Source organism: Caloenas nicobarica, chromosome 2 (assembly GCF_036013445.1).
Source record: "Caloenas nicobarica isolate bCalNic1 chromosome 2, bCalNic1.hap1, whole genome shotgun sequence".
NCBI classification, from domain to species: domain Eukaryota; kingdom Metazoa; phylum Chordata; class Aves; order Columbiformes; family Columbidae; genus Caloenas; species Caloenas nicobarica.
This window is the reverse complement of record NC_088246.1, coordinates 137292665-137316191: the sequence shown is the minus strand read 5'-3', so window position 1 is coordinate 137316191 and position 23527 is coordinate 137292665. Positions and strand designations below refer to the sequence as shown.

At 37.3% G+C, this 23527-nt stretch overlaps 2 protein-coding genes across 5 annotated transcripts in view; one reads left to right on the top strand and one right to left on the bottom strand.

The window, feature by feature from the left end:
* The window catches only part of CPNE3 (copine 3), a 133000-nt gene that overhangs the window by 24423 nt on the left and 85050 nt on the right, over window positions 1-23527 (bottom strand). For 2 of the 4 annotated variants that reach the window (XR_010605708.1, XR_010605709.1), the window contains exon 17: window positions 420-578. Coding sequence is in view for 1 of the 4 variants with exons in the window: in XM_065627170.1 (XP_065483242.1) it covers window positions 1827-1892 (66 nt within the window). In the remaining 3 variants the exon portion in view is untranslated. Of the gene's footprint in view, window positions 1-419; window positions 579-1814; window positions 1893-23527 lie in introns of those variants that run through there. The other 2 variants (XR_010605710.1, XM_065627170.1) reach the window with 2 other exon arrangements.
* CNGB3 (cyclic nucleotide gated channel subunit beta 3) overlaps window positions 13225-23527 on the top strand; it is a 64389-nt gene continuing 54086 nt past the window's right edge. Inside the window, exons 1-2 of the mRNA XM_065630256.1 lie at window positions 13225-13332; window positions 16011-16086. Coding sequence (XP_065486328.1) covers window positions 13225-13332; window positions 16011-16086 — 184 coding nt within the window. The remainder of the gene's footprint in view (window positions 13333-16010; window positions 16087-23527) is intronic.

The window sequence follows — 23527 nt, the reverse complement described above, 5'->3', positions numbered from 1 at the left end:
AAAATCCTCAACCCCACCACCCCTCCATATTATTTTTTAATTACCTTCGTAGAAGTAAACAAACAAAATATTGAACAGCAGCCATGATCTTCCACTATACAAAAAGGAAAGGGCATATAAAGATGGTCCTGGAGAACTCTAAACTACAAATAATGCTAAGAGTAAGACTTGGTGACTCAGTCCAGAGCACAGAAAAGCTGTTCATCTTCTGAAGTGGGAAGGAAATATAAAAGGACACTCTCATCCCTGGGTACTACTGCAGTATAATGCCTTCTGTGCTATGACTTTCTGTGGAGTTAACATGCACCACTGAACAAGATTTGCATATTAGAGAAGAAATCTTGAAATTTACATTCTTGTGGCTTTGCTACAAGACCTCTAAGAGACCACATCAAGTAACTCCATCTACAGGCACTCACCTGAATAATCCAGCTCAAGAATTCAGTTGTCCTGATTCTTTACATAATGTGAAAAAAAAAAGCATACATGAACCTCATCTCCTTCAGGAGGTCTGTTGCTCCCCCTCCAGATAGCTGGGATGAATTTCAGTCTCTGCATTCAGCTCTACAGTGGTACTGCTGTAAGACATAGCAAAGAAATGAGAATAAATGTGTTACAAGATGTACATGTACTCAGATACTGTGATAACAGAGTCTCAGAAATTCTGAGGGGAAACAAACACAGTGACAAAACCAAGCACAAGTTTGTGGACAATGTTGCAAAAACCTTTCCCTCAGAATACATTTTGTCTATATAAAATACAATTTTTTTCCTTCTCTTCCTTTAGCTTCATAACTGAAAGAAAAAAAAAATATGAAATCTGTACATCAGTGGTCCTTTCTTTATAAGGGATCAGTAGTTAAAGGTATTGTGATTTTCCACTGAGAAAACTAACATGTGGCTAAAAAAGGGAGTAGAGTGATCTACAAAGAAAACATATACATACATATAGACTTCCATAAGACCTGAGAATTCTTGTTCCTAGGCTATTTCAAAGCTATGGTAGCAGGCTGTAACCATTACCATTCAAAACATACTTTTCTTCACACACTGTCCAGAGATCAACAACATATGTGGCACAACACATCAATGATCTGGACAAGGGGAATGAGTGCTCAGTGAGTTTGCAGACAACACCAAGTTGGCTGGGAGTGTTGATCGGCTCAAGAGTAGGAAGGCCATACAGAGGGATCTGGACTGGCTGGATAGATGGGCCAAGGCCAGTTATATGAAGTTCAACAAAGCCAAGTGCCTGAACCTGCACTTGGGTCACAACAACCCCAGGCAGCGCTACAGGCGCAGGGAAAAGTGGCTGGAAAGCTGCCTGGCAGGAAAGAACCTGAGGGTGTTGATCAACAGTCAGCTGAATATGAGCCAGCAGTGTGCCCAGGTGGCCAAAAGGCTAACAGCATCCTGGCTTGTATCAGGAATAGTGTGGCCAGCAGGATGAGGGAAGTGCTAGCCCCCTGTACTCGGCACTGGTGAGGCCACATCTTGAATACTGTGTTCAGTTTTGGGCCCCTCACTACAAGAAAGACATTGAGGTGCCAGAGAGAGTTCAGAGAAGGGACACAAGGCTGGTGAGGGGTCTGAAGCACAAGCACTGTGAGTAGCAGCTGAGAGATCTGGGTTGTTTAACCTGGAGAAAAGGAGGCTGAGGGGAGACCTTATTGCTGTCTACAACTACCTGAAAGGAGGTTGTAGCATGGAGGGTGCTGGTCTCTTCTCCCAAGTAACAAGCAATAGGTCGAGAGGAAACAGCCTCAGGTTGCACCAGGAGAGATTTAGGTTGGATATTAGGAACAATTTTTTCACAGAAAGGGTTGTCAAGCATTGGGACAGGCTGCCCAGAGAAGAGGTTGAGTTGGCATCCCTAGAAGTATTTGAAAGACCTGTAGATGTGGTGCACAGGGACATGGTTTAGTGGTGGATTTGGTAGTGCCAGGTTGACGGCTGGACTTGATGATCTCAAAAGTATTTTCCAACCTAAATAATTCTATGATTCTATGAACAGAGAAAAAAAATTCTATAAATTTCTTGAAATTATATTAACATGGAAACCTGAAGGATGATATCTCTTAAAGAAAATGTAGCAGTCGAAACAGTATGGTTTGCACTCCTGAAACCTGCATTTCAAAAACAAATATCTCAAGGCAAAAACATCTCCCTAGGATATTTCTGTCACTGTATACTTGCAAAACAATCTCCTTATTTTAAGATATTTTTTTCAGACTGCCAAATCAAGTTGGAACAAACTTTGTTGGGTTCCAGGCATAAAATAAACCATACGAAGTCAGAGTTTTTTAACACAGTAGTTATTGTCAAAGGAATCCTTTTGCAAATTGTCATTTTTAAAATCATTGGACAGGTGTGTGACAAGGAGTAAATCAGCATAAGAAGGAGAGCAAATAAAATACACAGCAGGATTAAGAAACAATTAATACAACACAAAGAGTTAGCAAGAAAGCGACTGATGAATTGGTGCCTGCTATTTGTCAAAGGCTAAAGCATAGTAGGTGGCTGAGGTTATTGTATTTTTCCATCAATGACATTTGGTTCCTTGGCAGATTCTGTAGGCAGTAAGCACCTCAAAGCCGTTTTTAGCTTTGCATATGGTTAGGTTACTGAATCTAATGGGAATGCGTAAACTCTTTTGTGTAGCTCATCCTACATGATATATTTGTCTCACGTTATTGTGCTACAGAGTAATACAGCAAAATCTACTTACTCTTACCCAAAAAAATAAATACTTAAATAAACATCTATGTTAAAATCTTTGTGTGTTCAGTATGAACTATTTATTTCATTCAGAAATAGCAAAATACAATTTTCAGTCTATGTTAAAAGAAAGTGCAAAGACATGACATTATCTTACCAAACAGGCTGCTCCTCCCGTGAGTCCAGGATCATACCTTCACGCTTGGAAAATATTTGTTACTGTTTTTACCACTTTTTGTCCTTCAAAACCAATACAGCTGAGAGTGTATGAAAAAGATTACACTTTTGTCCAGCTGACAGTGGTTCAATTATCTGACAATTTCTCATTCACCTGTGCCTTAGGGCACCATTAAAGCATTAGTGCTGAAAGCAGAGTTTCGTTATTTGTGAGAAATGGCAGGACAAATCAGTAATTTAACTGCAGGCTACACACATTCTAACAACAACTTTAGGATGGGAGTGTTAACGAAAGTTTGATCAATGCCTAAGTTGAAGTTTGATTAATTTCCAGAAGACTGCAAAACATGTACCAACTGTAACAGGGAAGCAAGACCTGATGACACAATAGGTCCCTTCTTGTACGTTATCTACTAGAATAAATTAATACATGAACAGTTTTAAGTACTCTCCAGCAGGAGGGTGGAGACTGCAGCACGAGGGGTTGAGGATGCAAAAGACCAAGGTAACTGAAGGTGTGAGCAGATGACATCCTCCATGCTCATACACATGCACATAGAAGGACGTAGAATAACAGGGTTATCCAGGAGCTCGTAGTGCTTTGCCTTCTAGCACACCTACATTGGTCAGATTCCCTTAAAAATAGAGGGTCTTTGCTAAAGACCAAACATCCATGTAACAATAAACTGGAAAACTGTAACTAAGAACTTTTCTGCGATTTCATCTGAAGGAAAACTGACTATTGGTCTGCTGGTTTATAACACTGGAAAAAACATAATTTTAAAGCCAGACATAAATCTTCCAGTTTCCCTGATAAAATTTACTGCTCTTCATAAACTGCTTAATCACAAACTTACCAGTGCTTTTGATTAATGACTGGAGAGAGAAAAAAGTCATATTTTATCTGAATAAGAAATGGCAGTTTTGGAGCAGTGAGAGCCATAACCAAGCTAGCTCTATAACAGAAAGGAAATGGCTTCTTTCCAGCTTTTACAGCACTGATTGAGCTTTTAAATACTAAATAAATCTCTTTTCCTACACTGCTAAAACTTTCATTGTTCCAAGAACAAACTTAAACCTGAGATGATATCAAATACATTAGCAAAGTCTACTACAGGATGGGAGGAGGAAAGCCCTATTTTAACCACTCATTTAAACTCTTCAGGTGTTCTGTGAGGTTTTTTTCCTCATTAAACAGAAGTAGACTTCCAGCACTAGTGAGCATAAAAGCAAACATTTTATTGCATCTTACCACCAAACATTTTATATCACCTTTAGAATCTCTTTTTATCTAGGTTTATCTCCAGCACACAGTACTTCAGAGTGTAAGAACATTCAGGTATAACTCCTAACACTTAAGACACATCTTCCAAAGACTTATGGACGTGGTGAACTTTAAACAAAGAAATAATTCCATCAAATTAATTTCTTTTCCCCCACAAATTCAGTGAGGGAATTTACCTTTTTTAGAAGTTAGCCATAAACACATACCTAAACAACCCAGAATCAAAAAGCACAATAGCTGATGGCAAGTAGAAGAATCAGTAATGTAAATAACTGTCTCTCACAACTGTTGTATGTATAGAAGAATCACACCAGTGTTATGTGGGGATACAGGAGACAGACTGGTATTTCAAATGGGCACAAGCTAATTTCAGTACATTGAGTTAGAGAAGGTTAAATTACCCTTCTCCTTAAATTATGTGACAGCTGCATAGAGGTAACCTTAAAAGTAAAGAAAGATGCTTTTGTGGAGGGGTTGGAATATTGAGGTTAAAGAGACAATCAACTAAAATGAAAAGAAATCAGTTAAGTTTAAAAATATCGATGGGGTTAGCAGGGTTCAAGTGGATGTTGTAGTATTTTCTTATCCACAGGATAGAAGAGTCAGAATTAGAATTATTATTTTTAATTAGGAGACCATGTGCTAGTAACAATATATAAATTTAAAATTTGCAAATGGAAGAACAACTTTTCATTCACATTTCCCTGAAAAATCTAAGTAAAAAGGGAACACGAATTCTTTGCAGCATTACCCGGACATAAGTAAACTCCTACCTGCAAATATGAAGTGAATATAGTAGGTCAGCCAAATCAACAAAGGACTTATTTTTTGCCATGTAGTGCTCTTCTTTTTAAACCTATCTCACTGCTTAGTAGGAGTGACTCTTAATGGTTAAATACTAGCCTCTACAGCTCCTCTTAGAGCTGATCACATGCTACCAGAAGTATAATCAATGTCATATTTGCAAATGAGAGGTCCAGAAGAAGCAAGAAGTGGAGCATGACTTGCTCATAGAGTCATTACTCTTGTACTTTTTGTTACTGAATCAAATGAGTTGCTAAATCAAATCAGATCATCGACACCAGACTCTCATGAAGTACAGGCCAAAAAAGTCATGAGTACTATACAGGCCAGGCTTATTCAAAGCATTTTCCTTTTGATTTTCACTCCTATAAGTTTCACCTACTTTATCTAGTAAGTCAAAATGAAATTATTTGCATAAAATTTCCTGTCTTTACAGCAGAAGCTACCACCCTGCTCTGTTCTTCCCAAAGAATGGAAGTGCGGGGCTAACCCTTGCTCTTCTCTCCTCTCCTTTTTTTGTGTTTCAGTTAATCTTTGAGTTATAATCTATACAGCTATACTGATTCAACAGGAGACGTTGAGAACAGCTCTTTTCATCTCTACAAAAGGTCAACCTAGTACTCCAGAAGAGTGGGAACTGTGAATATTAATCTCTTTTTGTCAGAACCGAAGCCAGGTCCTGTATTTAAGCTTAGGACACAACACACTAGATAGCTGCATTAAAATATTCTCACTTGTCTCTTTTAAAAGAACATGAGAAAAGAAAGCAGAAGCTAACAGAGCGTGCTGAAGAAGTTAATGACGTTAGGCACTAATTTTTTGAACCAAGCTATTTACACAAAAAGTGAATGTTTTCCCAACATCTGTTTTTTGTAACACACTACCTCATCAGAGTGAACTGGACTGTTAATTTGCCTTAGAAGTACCTTCAGTGCTGGATTAAAAAATAAGAACTGTCCCTTCCACCAGAGGTTTCCCCATTCAAACAACAAATTTGGCATTCATCATAATTGCAAAAGCACAAAAATGTACTAGAATCAAAAGCAACTATATTGGTCTCAATCCATGCGTGGCAGTGAAAGTCTCATCAGACAGTAATTACAACTCTACCTTTTAGTAGAGAAAAATACACAAAGGAAAATCGTAAAAATTGGATGGACTGATTGAAACTGGGGCAAGTCCCAATTCAGTGTTTTATCAACCATATCAAATTAACTCCATATTCAAAGAGGTTTTTTCAAACAGGTTTTTTCTCCACTAAGCACTGTGCAGTGCTCCGTTCTCAGTTTGTTGCTATGTTGTTGATTAGATTAGATAGCTTGTGTTGGTGGCATGCTTTAAATATTTATGTTAGCAAAAAACATAAGGCTTAGTATCACTGCAGTGGGAAGAGGATGCTCTGAGGGTACGTAGAAAATATGATTGGTTTAGAGGAATACATTAAACACTTCTGAGAGCTTGCTTTCTTTTGATAACACAGTAAATTTCAGCTTCCCAGAAAAGATGCAATTTATAATCAAATTCCTATTTCCATTTCCCTCAGATAAAAGTGTTAATATTATACAAGTGTTAATGTTATTGGCATGAAACACCCTAAATGCATCACCCCCTCTCCCTCCCCTCCCCACAATAATCATTCACTTACAAAAGTGTATAGGAAAGCAGTGGCCACAGATGTTTTTCCTCCATGCTTATTTCTGCTCTTCCCCACAGGTGCCTTTCCTGCACCTCTGGGTCCTTTTTCATCCAAACTAAGCCATGTGTTCATCTCCCCAGTTCCTCTTAAAGAAAGTATGTCAAACTTTTATAACTAAAATAACTGAGAAGTAAAGTAGTCTGCATCACTTAAATTATCACATTTACTTCTGTTTCTTAAACGTCTCAATTTTATTAAAAAGTGAAGCTTCAAAAGCCCACAGATTTTGAACATGAAAGTCCAGCTCTATCCTGATCACTTTCAGTTGTTTTTCAGTGTAAACAAAACAAAAATATTTCCTTCTCTAAGTCTTTCCCACTCTTGCTCCCATAAGAGAACATAATTGAGGAATGTTGAGAGGACATTGGTCAGACACCAAGCACGTGATTATATATTGAAAACATTCTTAACAAGAGCTACTTATTTCAGTATTTTTTAAACAGAAAAAAAAGTCTTTTTGTTTAATGGGGTCTGCCAATCAGCTCACATTAAATGGTTTAGAGCTCCAAAACAGAACAGGCTTTAGGCCTAAACCTTACCAAAATTTGAGATTCAGTTATGGTTCAAGAATTTCTCTGCTTTTCATGTACATCAAAGTTTCCTTTTCCTGATGTGCTCACGCATATGAATGCTAGACTCACCTGATGTTTTCTTACAGTTTTATTTAAGTGAATGAAATTCCTTTCTACCACTCCATAAGTACTACCATGCTCGTTCTCCATGGCTATTCTACATAAGAGAAACAATGATTAGCAGTTAAAAAGTAAGCAGAACCAGCCAGTCATGTGTGAAATCACATGAATGCAGTGACTTACATTCTAACTTTGAGTATAAAGTTATATGTGAAGTAGTGGTTCTGAAATCAATATCACAGTATCTTTTTATTAAAAAAATATTAAATTTTTTTAACAGCAAGATGCATTCCAGGTCACCGCTATTTTACAAGGTTAGGAAACAAAGCAGCAGAACCACATCTTTTTTTTGAATCTTGGCATTTTATTGAGCTTTTCAGCAGCCTACTATTTCATTGCGTACTCGCATGGTTCAGAGATGATCTTGCTGATCCTACTAACGTTTGAGGGAATTTTTGCCCAAGTGACTTATTTTCAATCTCCTGATGTAAATAACCTTCAGGCAGGGTAAAAAACCAAACAAACAGACAAACAAACAAACAACAACAAAACAAACAAAAAACCAAAACAAACAAAACCAACCAACCAACCAAAACAAAACAAAACAAAGCAAAAAAAACCCCACCACCCTTGTCCAGTGGTTTTCAGTAAAGTTTTTTTAAATGTGGCGGCTCCACGCTGGAATACAGGTTCCAGTCCAGGAGTGAGCCCTTTCAAAAGGAAAGGTTGTCTGTCTTCCCTATCTTCTTCCTGGACTTTCCTACTGAAGACATTCAGCAGAGCAGCCCTTGTCAACTTCCCTACCATAAACAGCTGCAGTACTTATTCATAAAAATTGTAGCAATACAGAATGATGTTGGAGCTCATCTCATGTATTTTGAGAAACTCCAGCACTGGAACTTCACACTTTGAACAACTCCAGTCTCCCTAGAAGTGGCTCACACACAGAGGCCTTCTCCTGGGAAGTATCTGCAGATCACTTGCAGGCAGCTTCCCATCTAAAGGACATGGCAGAGAATCTCTTCCCTTCTGTAGTAGTCTGGACTTCTCCATGGAGTTGTATGAAAAATGGGAAGAAAAAGGGGACTATGGCCTCAGTAGTATAAAGTATATATTACTAAATTACTACATGTGGCATGAGAGCACTTCTTTGGGGGTGTTTTGCTTCTGACACAAAGATCACCTCTTACACGTTCCAAATCAGTACTGCTTACCAACCAGGGTAGTGAGGAGACCCTAAATTGTCAGTTTGAGATTATGTGGTCTTCCAGGAGGGGCTGCAGGAAGCCTAATTCTTCCAGTGACCTAGCCCATGGCTGAGAACCCTCCAGGTAGGTCTTACGACCACCTTTCTGGAGGGGCTGTTCCTTTTTACCCTGAGGTCCAGAGATTTATTTTGGATATTCACTTAAGTGAGAGAGAATTTTGAGCACTACCCTGGCTGATAAAGCTTCCTCATGTGATGAGTCACATTTTAGGCAGTAACACACTGTTACTAAAGAAATTCTGCTCATAAGGACACATAAGAAATACAGGTAGAAACATCTAGTGGTGGTGTCTTCTTTATTCTGAAGGCAAAAACACGAAGCAAAAAGATGGGGTGGGGCGCGGGTGAAAAGCCAGACATGGTAAGGGAACTGTACTTTCTGCTAGTAGACAAGAACCTCTCCTCACCTTTTATTATGCCTGCAAATCAATGGCATAACTAAACATAAGTGGAATTACATTTTTCTTCTGTCTTATGCTCCATTCCTTTGATTCACATGTTATTTTCATCAAAAGAGGTCACTAGCTAGAGGCGGCATCAATCATCATCATTTTGGCAGGCTGACAGTCAATTTTGTCACCTCCTCCAACCCGCCCATCACATTATGGCATGATGATAGTATCACACTCAGAGCTAGCCAGGATCTGGTGAAGGCTCCAGAAAACGAGTCTTTAGGATACAGCTCCTACCTTAACTAAGTAATTTTATATAGAAGAGTGTGAAAAGGAATAGGAAATATCAGCACCCTGTCTTTTCCAGCCTATTCCCACAGAAGTTCCCATCTGTTTTTTCTTGTAAACTGAACAAATCCTGTTAATTGGATTTGACATATCAAACTGAATTTGAAAGGAAAAAATAGTCTTCATTCCTTGAAGGCCAAAACAACCAAGACTATTTTGTATTTCCAGATTCCTCCAGACCATAAGACCTACTGCTACCTCAAATTTAGGATGCAGAAGCTGACTTGGGTACGTTTGTGCCAGTGTATAAAATGCAACATAAGAAAAGACTTATGAATCAGTGCAAAATTAGCTATAATTGAAACAGTAAAGAGTGATCTTTTTAAGTAACCTTTGTTATTTCTAAAGATACTTCACTGAATGCTACAGTTATAATGCATACAGCTGGCCATGACTGTGACAATATGTTTAAGGAGACAGGTTTCTATTAAAAGCATGGATTAATTTTCTTTATTATGGTATAGTTAGTTAAATGATAGTATCACCTGAGTATAAGAGACAATGAGTAGATATGAAAAATCTGAGCTCCAGAACCACTTTTTTTCTCAAGAGAAAAAAAAAAAAAAAAGTCCTCAAAATTAAGGACAACAGAACAACAGATAACTTCGTGCTATGACTTTTGTTAATCCACAAAAATGGGCAAAATTGTCAAATCTTATACTGTGTAGAGGAAAAAATATGGTAAGTGCTAGATTAATCTTCTGTATGTCTACTATTACAGAGCTCTAAAGAAAGATGTACTACTCGCATCTGTCAAGATCCCCAAATCACAGAGAGAAACTGAAGAAAGATACCTATGAAAAACATCTGCACGTTACATTTTGCTTTGTGGGAATATCTGAATACAAGTGAAACTCAGGTTTTGATCTTTTTAACACACTACAGCTGATATAATACAAAAATAAAAACTTTAGAGGATATGTATTGATCTGTACATTCAAACAACTGGAGCAAGAGACACTGCCTGTTGAGGAATGCAAAGCAGTCCTTGGAATTCACTCTATGCCTATTAAATACACTGGTAGTTAAATGTGAGCTCACAGGGCTTTAAAGCATTTTATAACGAGTACCAGGTTAAAAAAAAATGCACACAGGCAAACACCTCCAAGAATAATTCTGAAAAAAGGAATCTCATTAGCAACTATCCCAATTATTCAGAAAAAGAAATCATGCACTCTATAATACAGGTTCAAATGGGGTGTTGGAAAAGAGTCCTGCCAATTGTTTTAGCAGAGATTATAAATCAAGTGAACATGCAGAATTTAAATTACCTCTGTTTCTAAGACATCTGTTATATTTCATTAAGAATAATCTCTTGCACAAGTTTAGAACATAATATCCAGACTGAGTGCCTTGTTTCAAATATACTTTGGATTAAAAGAAAAAACCTCAAAGAAAAATGCTATCAGAAGTTTGGAAAACTGAAGAATATGCCAAATTTTTAAATGGAGGAGCAACATTCCTTGAAGGAAAAAAGTGGGAAAGGGGGTACCTCATTAATAAATATAGGAAGCATACCACCTATATCTAGAGAATGTATGAGACAGGCTTGAAATCCTTGTACCCTGTAGGGTTTACCATAAATACAGCATATAGTAAGCACTGGTCAAAGCCAATGTAGTTAAGAAGCTAACTGGATACAGGCTATCTGCTTTGCTGCAGCACTCTTAATCTTCTTACTTAACAGTGCATCACAATAGTCAATTAACTGAAGTGCTTTTAGCATGTTCAGGACCTGATAAAAATAAATAGCCATAGTATATAGAAGATAAATGAGATATTGAAGCAAATTAATCATTTTACCAGGGTTAGGAGGTAAACTTGTACCTTCATTGGTATCAAAATGTTAGGTTTATTGTGGTCTGCTTATTAGTTACAAAATCACATCATATGAAGGGGTTTCAAGCATTTATTGGGTTAGTCACAGGCTGAATCAATGTAACATTCATTAACTGCAGATATCAATAGTTATTAACAGGTTCCCAAAGGCACTTTCCTTTTAAGGTCTGTTACATTCATTTTTCATGCCTTTTAATTAGACATTAAAGCAGGCATAAACACCATAATGATAAAAAAATAATTAAATCATGTCGTTGCTTGGAATTTTTTAAAAGAAAAATGTGCATAATTTTGCAGAAATTCATACGAGAAATACATATTTTCCTTTAATAAATGCTGTATATTTTCATTGTATTATGCTCTATGTAAAACTTTACCATTTTTAATAAACAAAGAATGAAATTATCTTTTCTAAGAAAAATTGATAATGAAGACTTTATTTTTTCTATAATGAAAAAACAATTGCTCTCAAAAAGGCTCAGTCTGCAGGTAGAGTTTGTATAGGCAATTGATTAAACTTTCCTGCACTAGTCAATTTAATCTGCTAAGATTTTACATAGAAGAGGAAGAACTAACTTGTTTCTTGTCTGTTATGAGCTGAAGTAAAAAGAGTATAAAGGCAGAATTTCACATCCAAAAGAAGCTACTTATTGACCAGTTCTGCATAAATAAGTGAAAATACTTTAATTTATAATTTAGTCATTTGAACACTAAGCTTAAACACAGACTGAAGCATTAGCAAGAATAACATTGCTTTTAAAGTAAACCAGAACACAGGCCTTAATAAAAAGGGAGTTTCCAAGCTCTTGCTGCAGCTGACAACTATGAGCCTGGCCAGCTGTCCCAAGGTCTGCCTCATGAGTGTCAATGTAGGATAAAGGCTTGCAAACTATAAAAACTGTTGGTTCGTTCTTACAGTTACTACTATAGTAGTAGGAGGCAGCCACTGGGAGATTTTCAATACTTTCATATTATCACTACATACATAATCATGGAAATAACTCAAAGGAGTAGGATTCTGCATTTCTTGATGACCTGATGACAAGCATAAATCAATTATAAGCTGTTAGCTCAAATTTAGAGCTTAAAGTGAAGGCATAAACCTGCAATAAATAAAGTGGAATTAAGGACAAGGAGAGACAAGTAAGTTGTGAAGATCCTTGTTAAGAGAGGCTGAATCAATATGGCACTAAAGTTATTTGAAATTGAGTTTCACCTACAAAATAAACCATGCTTGATTTTATATAGGATGATCCATAGCCTATAGAATCTCAACATTATGTCCTAATTATAAACTGTATGAACATTTATATTTTACTAATTTGTAGGACATTCAGCTAAAACTTAACCTTACCAAAATTGTAGCTAAGATTCTGCATATAATAGTATTGTCTGTAAATACATTGGAAATACAAAGATGAAAATTTAAAGCAAGAAGGGAGGGAATAAAACCAGGTATAAGCTTGCTAAAATATACCTGAACAGAAGACCTCTTAGTATCATTCATCCGAAAAAAAACAAACAAACAAACAAACAAACAAAAAAACACCACACAAACAAACAAAAAAAGACAAAAACAACAAAAACAAAAAAACACTTTTAAAAGTTCAGGACTGCAAAGAAATTAAACCTCTTGAGCTCTAATGTAACCTACTGGGTAGCTGGTGATTATTGAACAATTAATCTTTTTCATTTCCTGGTTAAGCTACAGGTGTTTTTAGGACTTAAAATTTTGTTTTTAAATATAAACTAAATGCTTAATATCCAACAGATAAAAGATTAGACACTGATTTATTGTAATCAGAAAGTGTTCACAGTTGAGTCTGTATGTAGTGTAACTGTCAAGACTAGAAATAGCTTAGTCTACAGCATAAAACAAAAGTACTAATGGTGAGAAAAAGCTGTCGCTGAAACAGACTGTGCAAGGAATTTCTTTAAGGCATTAATCAGACCTAAACCTGATTAAGTGTCTAATTGGCCTGATTACTGATGGCAGGAAAACATGTGCTATATACCTGTTCATGGTAAGAGAGTTAGAGAGGCTTCAGTAGAGTTGAATGGACAAGATGTTTAAAAAACTAAGAGCAGTATTTTCTAGACCAAAATTATCACCTGAGGGAGCAGACTGCAAGAATGAAGGTGTCCCTCCTCCACCCAAAGCATCTACAGGCCAGGTACAGTTTTTATTGTTCGGTACAGACTCAGTAATATTGCCTTTGTTTAGAAAATACTCATGTAAATAAGTGCCAAAGGTTAGATTTTCAAATATACTTATTGCTCAGGGTATCAATCTTTATTTAATCAAATCAAATAAATGCCTTTATTCCCCTTATCCTTCCCACCTTTTCTTTATGAAAAAGAACCAGATTTCCTCCTTTTGCACATTGCTTTCCAAATAAGGTTAACCTGAAATAGTGCAAGCTTATGAGAGGTCTTGATCAGCATTGCAAATGGAGAATTAGAAATACTAGTATGGCTGCTTTTGATGTGCTGATGTAATGCTCTTCATCTTGTTCCCTGCTGGCAGAAAATGTCAGTATATCCTTTCTGAATATTGGAATGGTATACAGGTATATATTAACCTGCTTCCTGATAACTGTTGAAAAGGCAAAGTATTTTAGTAGCTTTTTTAAGAAGTATTTTGTTTGGCTTGATTTTACTAATATAACTCCTGTTTGAAAAATGCAGTAAGTCATATTAGTCTACAGTTTATGTTTTTTAGTTAGTAGTTCTTTACTGTAAAAGTTAATTCGTTCTTTTCATTTTAATTAATGGAATAGTTTTAAAATGATGCAGAGACTAGATACTCCTTCACTTGTTACATTTTAATTTTTATATTTTCATGATAATGTCCTAAAGTATTTTGTTTTTTCCAGCTTCACCTAATCAAAACTTTACAATGCAAAATGGCAACAATTTAGAGTTTCATCAAATAATTAGGAAAGTGAAATTAGTTCTGTAGTATTAGCCTGAGCTATTAATCTCAGTTCATGCTTAATGAAACAATTGAAACTCCACCATTATAAAGTTAATCTTAACTAAGCAGTGTCTTGTGACTTATTTACAACAGTCAAACATAAACACAGACTCTGACTTAACTTCTGGGAGCCTTGATTTTCATGTAAAAGGTTCCATAAATTTTACGTTTGCACGTAATACTGATAAAAACATAAATGTTCATAAAATCAAATCATTTCCTAGAACTGACGCTTTTCTGAAGCTCATAGGTTTGTACAACCTCAAGAAGAGGTGCAGTATAATCCAGCACAACTACAACTCAAATTTGTCTTGTCATTACTATAAATGTGCAAAAAACAATTGTTTGATGAAAAGGCATATCCATACTGCCATCCACGCAAAACAGCAAAAGTGTCTATGTTCGATAAATTTAATATGCTGCAGATCTACAGATAAAGTATCGTTCATGCTTCTTTTAAAGTTCTGCACATCTGTTTTCTTGGGTCAATAAAACATTATCTTAAAAGAAGAAAAGTCTTGAATCTCGGCAGCTTATTTCTGTGCAGCCTGACACCTCACTTGGCAAACTGCTTTAGGAAAAAAATATTTATTTAGATTTCCCTGGAGATGTGGATTACTCTCTTCACCAGAATAATTCCATACATCAGCTCAGCACTCAGACCATATCACTATCAGCCTCCACTATTATAGATAATGTTAAGATGGAGGCAGATGAATGGGTCAAGGATTAAGACATTTTCTGTCTGCAAGAAGATACCATCTCAAGAGAAATGAAGAAATGAACATAGGATCTGGTAACTGCAGAGCACTGTTCTCACACTAATGTTCTTTTGCTATGCTATTAGGAGAAAGCCTGAAACAAATAAAACAACCTTTACAACAAAACATCATACAAGTATCTCCAGTATGCATAGAGGTTGATTTGGCTTTCAATTTTCATTTATATATATAAAAAATATCAAATTCCATTATTTATATATATGTACATTAGAACTTAAGTGCGAGATTCTCTTTATAAAAGCAGATGGGGGAAAAAACAAATACTTTCACAGAAAAAGACAACCCTCATATTAATCTCAGAAACTCAAAGGTAAGATCACTGAGTTTGGAGAGAGGAAGAAAAGTACATGAAGACCTGAAATCTCCTACAGTCAAATAACTTTCCAAATGCTTATACTATCTAATATCTTTCTCTGTTAGTGAGCATGAGAAGCATCAGGCAAATTAACCTATCTGGAATAAAAATGCTCATGGGCTTCATTAGCACTACACTGTTACAAAGTATTTTGAACAACTAAGACTCCCCATGTATTTCTCACTCTCTCCTCTAAGGGCCTCCCTGTCAAAGCCAAGAGGGACCCAAGTATACATACATGAGAACTTGGTTCACAGATCCAAGCCAGAAAGTGTGGGACGAAGTCGATTTTTTGCAGCGAAAGTTGATACTGTCTCTGTATTTTGTAAAGACTGAGATACATCACTGTGGTAAGGTAGCTCAAAACATACCAGGTCTATTAGCAGCAGAAGGTTTAGGCAGAAGACTAATTCAGAGATTCAGACTGCCTTCTAAGCGGCAGCACTGAACAAGTCAGCCTTGACAACGTGAAGGAGGCTCCGGGAACAGGCAGCAGCAGAACCCCGGGCCAAGTAACTGGATTTTCACAGCAGATATGAAGACAACAGTTTTTTATTTCGGCATCCAGGTCCTTTTGTGAATCTTGTCCAAGAACACAGAGAGAACACCCAGGAGAAATCTTAGTGTGTCTCAGCTTGGTTAATTAAATTCCCAGGAGAATGTTGCAGCCATCAAACCATCCTTATCATTCTCAACAACAAACATCTACAGTTTCTAATCCTGTTTGATTTTTTTAAGGGTGAAAATAAAAAACCAGATGAACCACAGAAAGAAGAGGCCAATAAGAAAGAAGAACCTGTACCAAAGCAACAAGGTCAGTAATAAGCTATTTATGAGTATTCAAAGATTATCTGGACAAAATACATGTACACTATATAGGGTTGTAAATAATATTGTTCTTCTTCCAAATGCTCTGCCAGGTGCTGATCTTATTTTTTATTTATAGAAGTTAAGAACTCTGAATTCCCAGTGACCTCAAGCCAATGATTTGCTACAGAAATACGAGCACTATCCAACAATAATAAAAGGTTTTAGGCTTTCAAGCACGCAGCCACTTCATGAACTTGTCCACTTTAATCAGCTAGTCTAACAACATGTATTTCTTCTTACTGTACATTGACTTCTTAGAAACCTTACTTTAAAATAAAGGTATTTAGTAGCTCAAGAAAGAAAACTGCATATGCATAATGTATCTTTTGTGCATACTTCTCATATGTATTAAAAAACTACAAATATGAGACAGAGTTTAAACTATCTGACATTCAAATCTTTCATTTAACAGCCAATCAAAACTTTTTCAAAAAAAGCAAACAAACAAATAATAATAAAAAAAAAAGCAATGCCATTAAAAGTGATTTGCCACCACCATGCAGAAGACATCCAGGACTAGAACATAGGAACCTAGAGCTCAGGGCAGTCATACAGGGCAATTATTTGCCTAAGCAGCTGGTTGCTGAATACAGTGGCAGCTGGTCATGGCTATTCTGCCCAGCTCCCAGTAGCCAACCTGTTTTGCTTATACTATAGTCAGAATGACATCTGCAGGAATTACCGAAATGGAGGCTCAGGATGGCTGAAGTAGTAACTATTGCTGCCCATGTCCCCTTTTCCCTCTCTCACAGCATCAGTAGTGCAGCACTCTTCCATCCTCCAGTACCAGACAAAAACACTAGGCTCAGTTTTCCTGTCATCTCATGCTTTTTCTTTGAGAGAAGAATTCAGGTTCATTCCACTTGAACAACAAAGCAAAGGCTGAGAAATCTTTGGTTTCCTGTGATAAAGATGATTTAAGTAGACAGGAGCAACTGGAAAAAAAGAGTACAAGGAAACTTGCATAATCCTCGTGCTTTGTGTACTCTAGCAAGTATCACAATTCTTTTCCTCATATAATGAAACTTTAAACAAAGTCCATTTAATGCAATTATCTTTCTATATAATGGATGCAGCACTAAATCAAGAGAAAACTAAATCTGACATGAATTAAGCAATAAGCCAACAATGGAGAAAAAAAATCTGATGTTTTATGGCTTTTTAGCAACATTAAATCACAGATGCTATTGCTCAACAGAATGAAGTATCATTATAGAAAATTTGTTTGTTTCCATCCAAAATCTGATCTAATTTTACAAATTAAAGTAATTCATGAATCTGTATTTTGGAATACTAAACTAATCTTTTTTTTATCCCTTCCAAAATATAAAATAAATGGTGTCATAGAAGGAACTACCTCATCAATGACTTTAGGAAAATATAATAACATAGTTAGTCTCCATTTTTGTTTGGGTTTTTTTTAGATCCGTAGTTTTCTGGAAGGTGCATCAAGTCTCATTTTCAAACAGTCACAAGACAGTTTCTCCTTTTGCATGTGGTTATTAAGGATTTAGATAGACAACAACTATACAAGCCAGAGAACTCACACAGACATCACATCTCAGGAGAAGCTTATGAATTTCAGCACCCTGTACCTAAGCCCTCACCATCTGAACTGAATAAGTAACTCCATCGTCTCTGGGTGGAAAAGCAGTTTCTCAAGCAGTTCACAGGAAGGTCTAGAGGAAGACTCCTGCAAAGCTTGGTGAACTGTATATCAGACCTAAAATAATGTGGACAGCTGCTAAAAGAAGAAAATAAGAATATCTGTGGGTAAGCAAAGAACAAGAGACGAGAGAAAGCATTTTGCAGTGTATGTACAAATTCAGAGAGAATTATTAAAAGCGTGGCCAGGGCTCAACCGGTGCTAGTTAAGGGAGATCAGTTAAATGGAGAAGTTAAAACTACTTAGAGAAAATCCTTTCCAAGATCTCTTATTAGTTTCTCTGGTATAACCAGACTAAAATAGACCAGTAAAGCCTCTAATCACAGTCCCATTTTGCAGCTCCATAGTCTTGAAACATAAACCAATAGACTGAGTCGATTTTGTATTCATACCTTTCTTCTCACATGGCCAAATCCAACCATCACCTTCTCCCTTTCTCCTAGCACTTCACAAGGCAGCATGACATTCCCAGCATAGATGAGAACACAGCAGGGGGCAAAATTGGAGCTTGTTTTGTTAAAACTTTGTCATGTACATTCCTCAGCAACATCTGGTACTTTTGGCTTCTTTGTTGGCTACTCATTGCCTCATCTCCACCTCCTCAGTTGCCCTCTCTCTCACTAGCTTGCTTTGTGATTAATTCTCTGCATAATTAGTTCACTCTCTAATTAATTCTCAGTGCTTAGTCAGTTTGTTCCATAATGGATTCATTTTTTTAAATTATTTTTTCTCTGCATTTCTTTATATACTTAACCAAGTGTTTCTGGGACCAATACTGTTCAATATATTCATCAATGACTTGGATGAGGGAATTGAGTGTACCATCAGCAAGTTTGCTGATGACACCAAGCTGGGAGGAGTGGCTGACACGCCAGAAGGCTGTGCTGCCATCCAGCGAGATCTGGACAGGCTACAGAGTTGGGCGGGGAAAAATTTAATGAAATATAACAAGGGGAAATGTAGAGTCTTGCATCTGGGCAGGAACAACCCCAGGTTCCAGTACAGGTTGGGGAATGACCTATTAGAGAGCAGTGTAGGGGAAAGAGACCTGGGGGTCCTGGTGGACAGCAGGATGACCATGAGCCAGCACTGTGCCCTTGTGGCCAAGAAGGCCAATGGCATCCTGGGGTGTATTAGAAGGGGGGTGGTTAGTAGGTCCAGAGAGGTTCTCCTTCCCCTCTACTCTGCCCTGGTGAGACCTCATCTGGAATATTGTGTCCAGTTCTGGGCCCCTCAGTTCAAGAAGGACAGGGAACTTCTGGAGAGAGTCCAGCGCAGGGCCACAAAGATGATTAAGGGAGTGGAGCATCTCCCTTATGAGGAAAGGCTGAGGGAGCTGGGTCTCTTTAGCTTGGAGAAGAGGAGACTGAGGGGTGACCTCATTAATGTTTATAAATATATAAAGGGTGGGTGTCACGAGGATGGAGCTAGGCTCTTCTCGGTGACAACCAACAGTAAGACAAGGGGTAATGGGTTCAAGCTGGAACACAAGAGGTTCCACTTAAATGTGAGAAGAAACTTCTTCTCAGTGAGGGTGACAGAACACTGGAACAGGCTGCCCAGGGGGGTTGTGGATTCTCCTTCTCTGGAGACATTCAAAACCCGCCTGGACGCCTTCCTGTGTAACCTCACCTAAGTTTTCCTGCTCTGGCAGGGGGATTGGACTAGATGATCTTTTGAGGTCCCTTCCAATCCCTAACATTCTGTGATTCTGTGATTCTGTGATTCTGTGAAGTGTGATTCACCTCATTACAGGTCTCTGTGATATTGAATCAAATTGCTGGTTTCTTTGCATATTTATCATCTCCCGTAACTGGCTGGCTATATAAACGCTTCACTTGTTTTACACACTGTTGTTCAACGGCTCTGTTGGTGGTTCTGCTATTTAGAAGGCAACATCCAGCCTCTACCTGCTAGCTAGTGTCTGCATTATCATTCTCTGTATCACAATAACTTTCATCCTCCTAGCAGATCCTTCCAGTATGATCCTTTTCCACTCATCCCTTTCTCTAAACACTCTCAGCACCACACTGAAGTACTGTTCTTCTGAAGTCTGTCCTCAACTCCTTCTCACTTTTCCATCACTAGAAACTGGCCTGTTTCCAATATTCTGGTTTTCGGTCTTCCTATTTCTACTCAACCAACAAGTGCCTCAACAATTTTTTCCAGATTCATAGACATGTTTATACATCTTTTACTAAAGTCCATATTTATATAGTTTTGTTTCTGGTAGTACCTGAGTGAGAAAGCTAGACTGAAACTATCATAGGTATTTCTACACATGCTGCAATCACCCCTCTGGATCATGAAGTAGATGGAACCTCCTATCTGGCAGATTACCCTATTAATTTTCAGTGCTATTTAGTATCTTCAGAGTCTAGATGCTTTGGAAAGTACCCAGAGGATATAAAAAAGGTTATATACCTGACCACTATTAAATGCAAGCGCAATTCTACAGCACATGAGATTTTGGTGCTTTTGACAGAGTCAGAAAATCTATATCATAAGCGAGAAGCCCAGACAGAGTCACAGAATCACAGAATGTTAGGGATTGGAAGGGACCTCGAAAGATCATCCAGTCCAATCCCCCTGCTGGAGCAGTCAGTATTTAAAAATAAATAAATAAATAAATCAGCATCCCTGAACATGTAGCACCTCAAAAGAAGCAGTGCTCAAAAGGTATTTCAGTCCTCTCCAGACTCTCTCCTAGTGAGTACTCTGGCGTTTAGGTACTCGAACATTCGCTTTTCCACTAAATGTGGAAAAGCTGGTGATAGCTGCCACCTTTCATACACTAGCCTAACTAGTTTACCTCCCCAGTTTCATAATAAGAGAGCTCAAACCCACAGCTCTCACACTGCAGTAGAGTTCCCTAACTACCCAAATGAAGTCTGGACTAGAGAGACGTAGGAGGAAATTCTGTGGCCTTCCTAATTGCTGGACGATCGTGCAGAATAGAACACAAAAACCTGTGAATTCTGAGAAGACAGAGTACAACATGGAGCCTGGAACTAACCTAGAAGTTAATTGAAACACTAATCTTTTAGGAGGAATGAAGAACTTTGACTTCAGTATGTATTTACGTTACAACTTTGTTTAATCTTCTAAAAAAGGAAAAAATAATTCTCATAACAGGTAGTTAACCTTATCACAAATTAAAAAGGCCCAGAGCCAAGATTTCATCTTCTCAGAGGAAAGCTTTGATCACTAGCTGCTATACAAAAGATGGTCACTCCCTCTTCCTGAAGATAGAAATAAAGCAGATGTATTTATTGAGGGTACCAAAATCCTGTTGCCATGAAACTGCAGCTAATTTCTGCTAATTAAGCACCAACTCACTCTACATGGACTACAACCGAGTTTTAAGGCCCTGAGAAGGGAGATTTGAATTAAATGTGAAATTTCACAGCTAAAACCTGCTTTTGTCCTGTTATGAAACTGACTTTTAAGCTGCCTTACAAAACCTGTCCCCTAGCACCTCAAAATCCAGGGTTGAATAACTAGTTTGTATTTTAAAAAGTACAAATCAAGTACAGCATTTTGATATAATATGCTGCAGCTCAATGAACCACACCTGTCAATGCAAAGAGACTTTTAAATAATAATCTTATTTCTTGTCTTCTTATCCTTTACACTCTTCACTGGAACTCAGTCAACAGGCAGCTATTATTCCCATAAAATGTATTTTTTAAAGATTACCAAGAACTTGAATATGTTTGATCAGCTTGCTAACACTCCTGCTGAGGTGAAGTCTTTTAATTCCCTTCAGATCTTCATTTTTCACATGAGTGACAGGGCTAAATGCCAGGAAAATAAACCCAGCTTCTTCATACAGTCTTTATTTCTTTACGTGGAAAACAAACTTTTATAATACTTTTGTTAGCCACTGAAGCTGAGAGTTGAGTTAACTTACTTCAAACTTAACTTACTTTTTAACTTCACTTACTTTCTGAACTGTTTTCCCCCGCACAGAGCATTTGTAAAAAAAAAAAAAATTTGCATGGGAAGTTGCAAAGGCATGTATTCTGTAATGCCAGAGCTGAAGCCTCTTCTCTCCTTTGTCCATGGGTTTCCTGTGTGTTTATTTTTCTCGACATCTTCACAACTCTATATTTAGTATGACACTATTGAGATAATATAGAATTTTTTAAGCATCAGTTTATTTTAAAATGCCTACATTTTTTGTAAAAGTCACTAAGAAGTTAGCAGTAGAATTAAGTATTTGACAATATATTTAATTAATATAAAATACACACTATACCAGGTTGTTGTGATGGAATTAGTGCTTCCACCAAAGAAAAATATACAAGCGAGTCAAGGTTTTGTAAATGGTCCTATAAAACAACATATTGTGGATTCAAAATGAATTGAGACTATATCAGATGTGACCAAGTTGTGCTAAGATGTGCTTTTGTACAGCCAAAATAATCGGCCCAGGGAAATCTTTGCTTTTTATATGAGGACCATAAGTAACTGCTAGGTATTAAAATTTCTAACTTCACATATGCCCAATTAGTCCAGAAAGGGAGGGGAAGCATAGATAAGATAATGGTCAGACTAGTTAGTACAGGGCAATGGAGCTGGCTGGGAATTCTGGGGCAGAAAGTCTTCCCTTTCTGAAGTATGGCAAAGCAAAAGTACTTTTTCTGTTCTGTACTCAGAAATACATTTAACTGCAACTATGTAGCTGCTGACATTTATTCATATCTTTATCACTAAAAACTAATCTTTTATTTGACATTTTTGTTCTCTTCATTTGTTGCAATAGGGATAATACATTTGTGAAGCTAAAGGCCAGTATTATGGCTATGGAATGATCCAAGAAACAGAAATTTTAAAGCCAGCCTAGTAACTGAGGGATTTACGTTTTATTACTTTTTGGAAGAAACTCCCTTCAAATTGGCTAACTGCTCCCAAGGCACACCTTCTGATACTGAATAACCAGAAAGATTGAAGGTTTCCACAGCACAAAATGCTTTATTTTCTGTACCTAAGCCTCCCGCTGCCATTTGCATGGATAGAAGCAGAGGTCAGAGGGGAGAAAAGAGCCTGCTTGCTCAGATCTAGAATACTCAGACACCAGTGGGATGCATTCCTCAACTCCCACTACTAATATGTTGGTGGCTTTACCTAGCTATATTCCAAGATAATGGGAATGGAAATCATTTAGAAAAACTCAGATCCCTTATTTTGTTGAGTAAGAGTGGATCTCTGTTTCAAAAATTGCTTTACATGTTGGTGCCTTAGCATAATTTTGCCTCCTTTTTCTCACTCTTATTTTCTTCACCATGACCAAAATTATGTAAAAACAATAGAAGATTTCTTTATTGTCCTGTAAGCCTTGTCATCTACCTGATGGGTCATTATTTAGTCTAGAAACTAATTGTTGCACCCTAAATGTTCCCTCAAATGACTACCACCTTGTTCTTAAAGGCTTTCCTTTGGAGCTGGTGTCATAAGTCAGAGAGGTATGAGCTAGATTTAAGGAGTAAAAAGCAACTAGCTTTTTTTAAAACATGACTACTCACACGGCCCTCACAATTTCACACAGGAAGAAACAACTAAAGCTTGACACACAGCTGGCAGTAGTGCTAGGCTGTGATATCCTAATCAAAATGAAAATAATCCCAGTGCTGCTTCTGGAGATTTATGAACTCTAAAAACCTGTGAAGGTTGGAATATTTGTGGGATTACAGTATTCTCCATCAGTCTGAGTCCA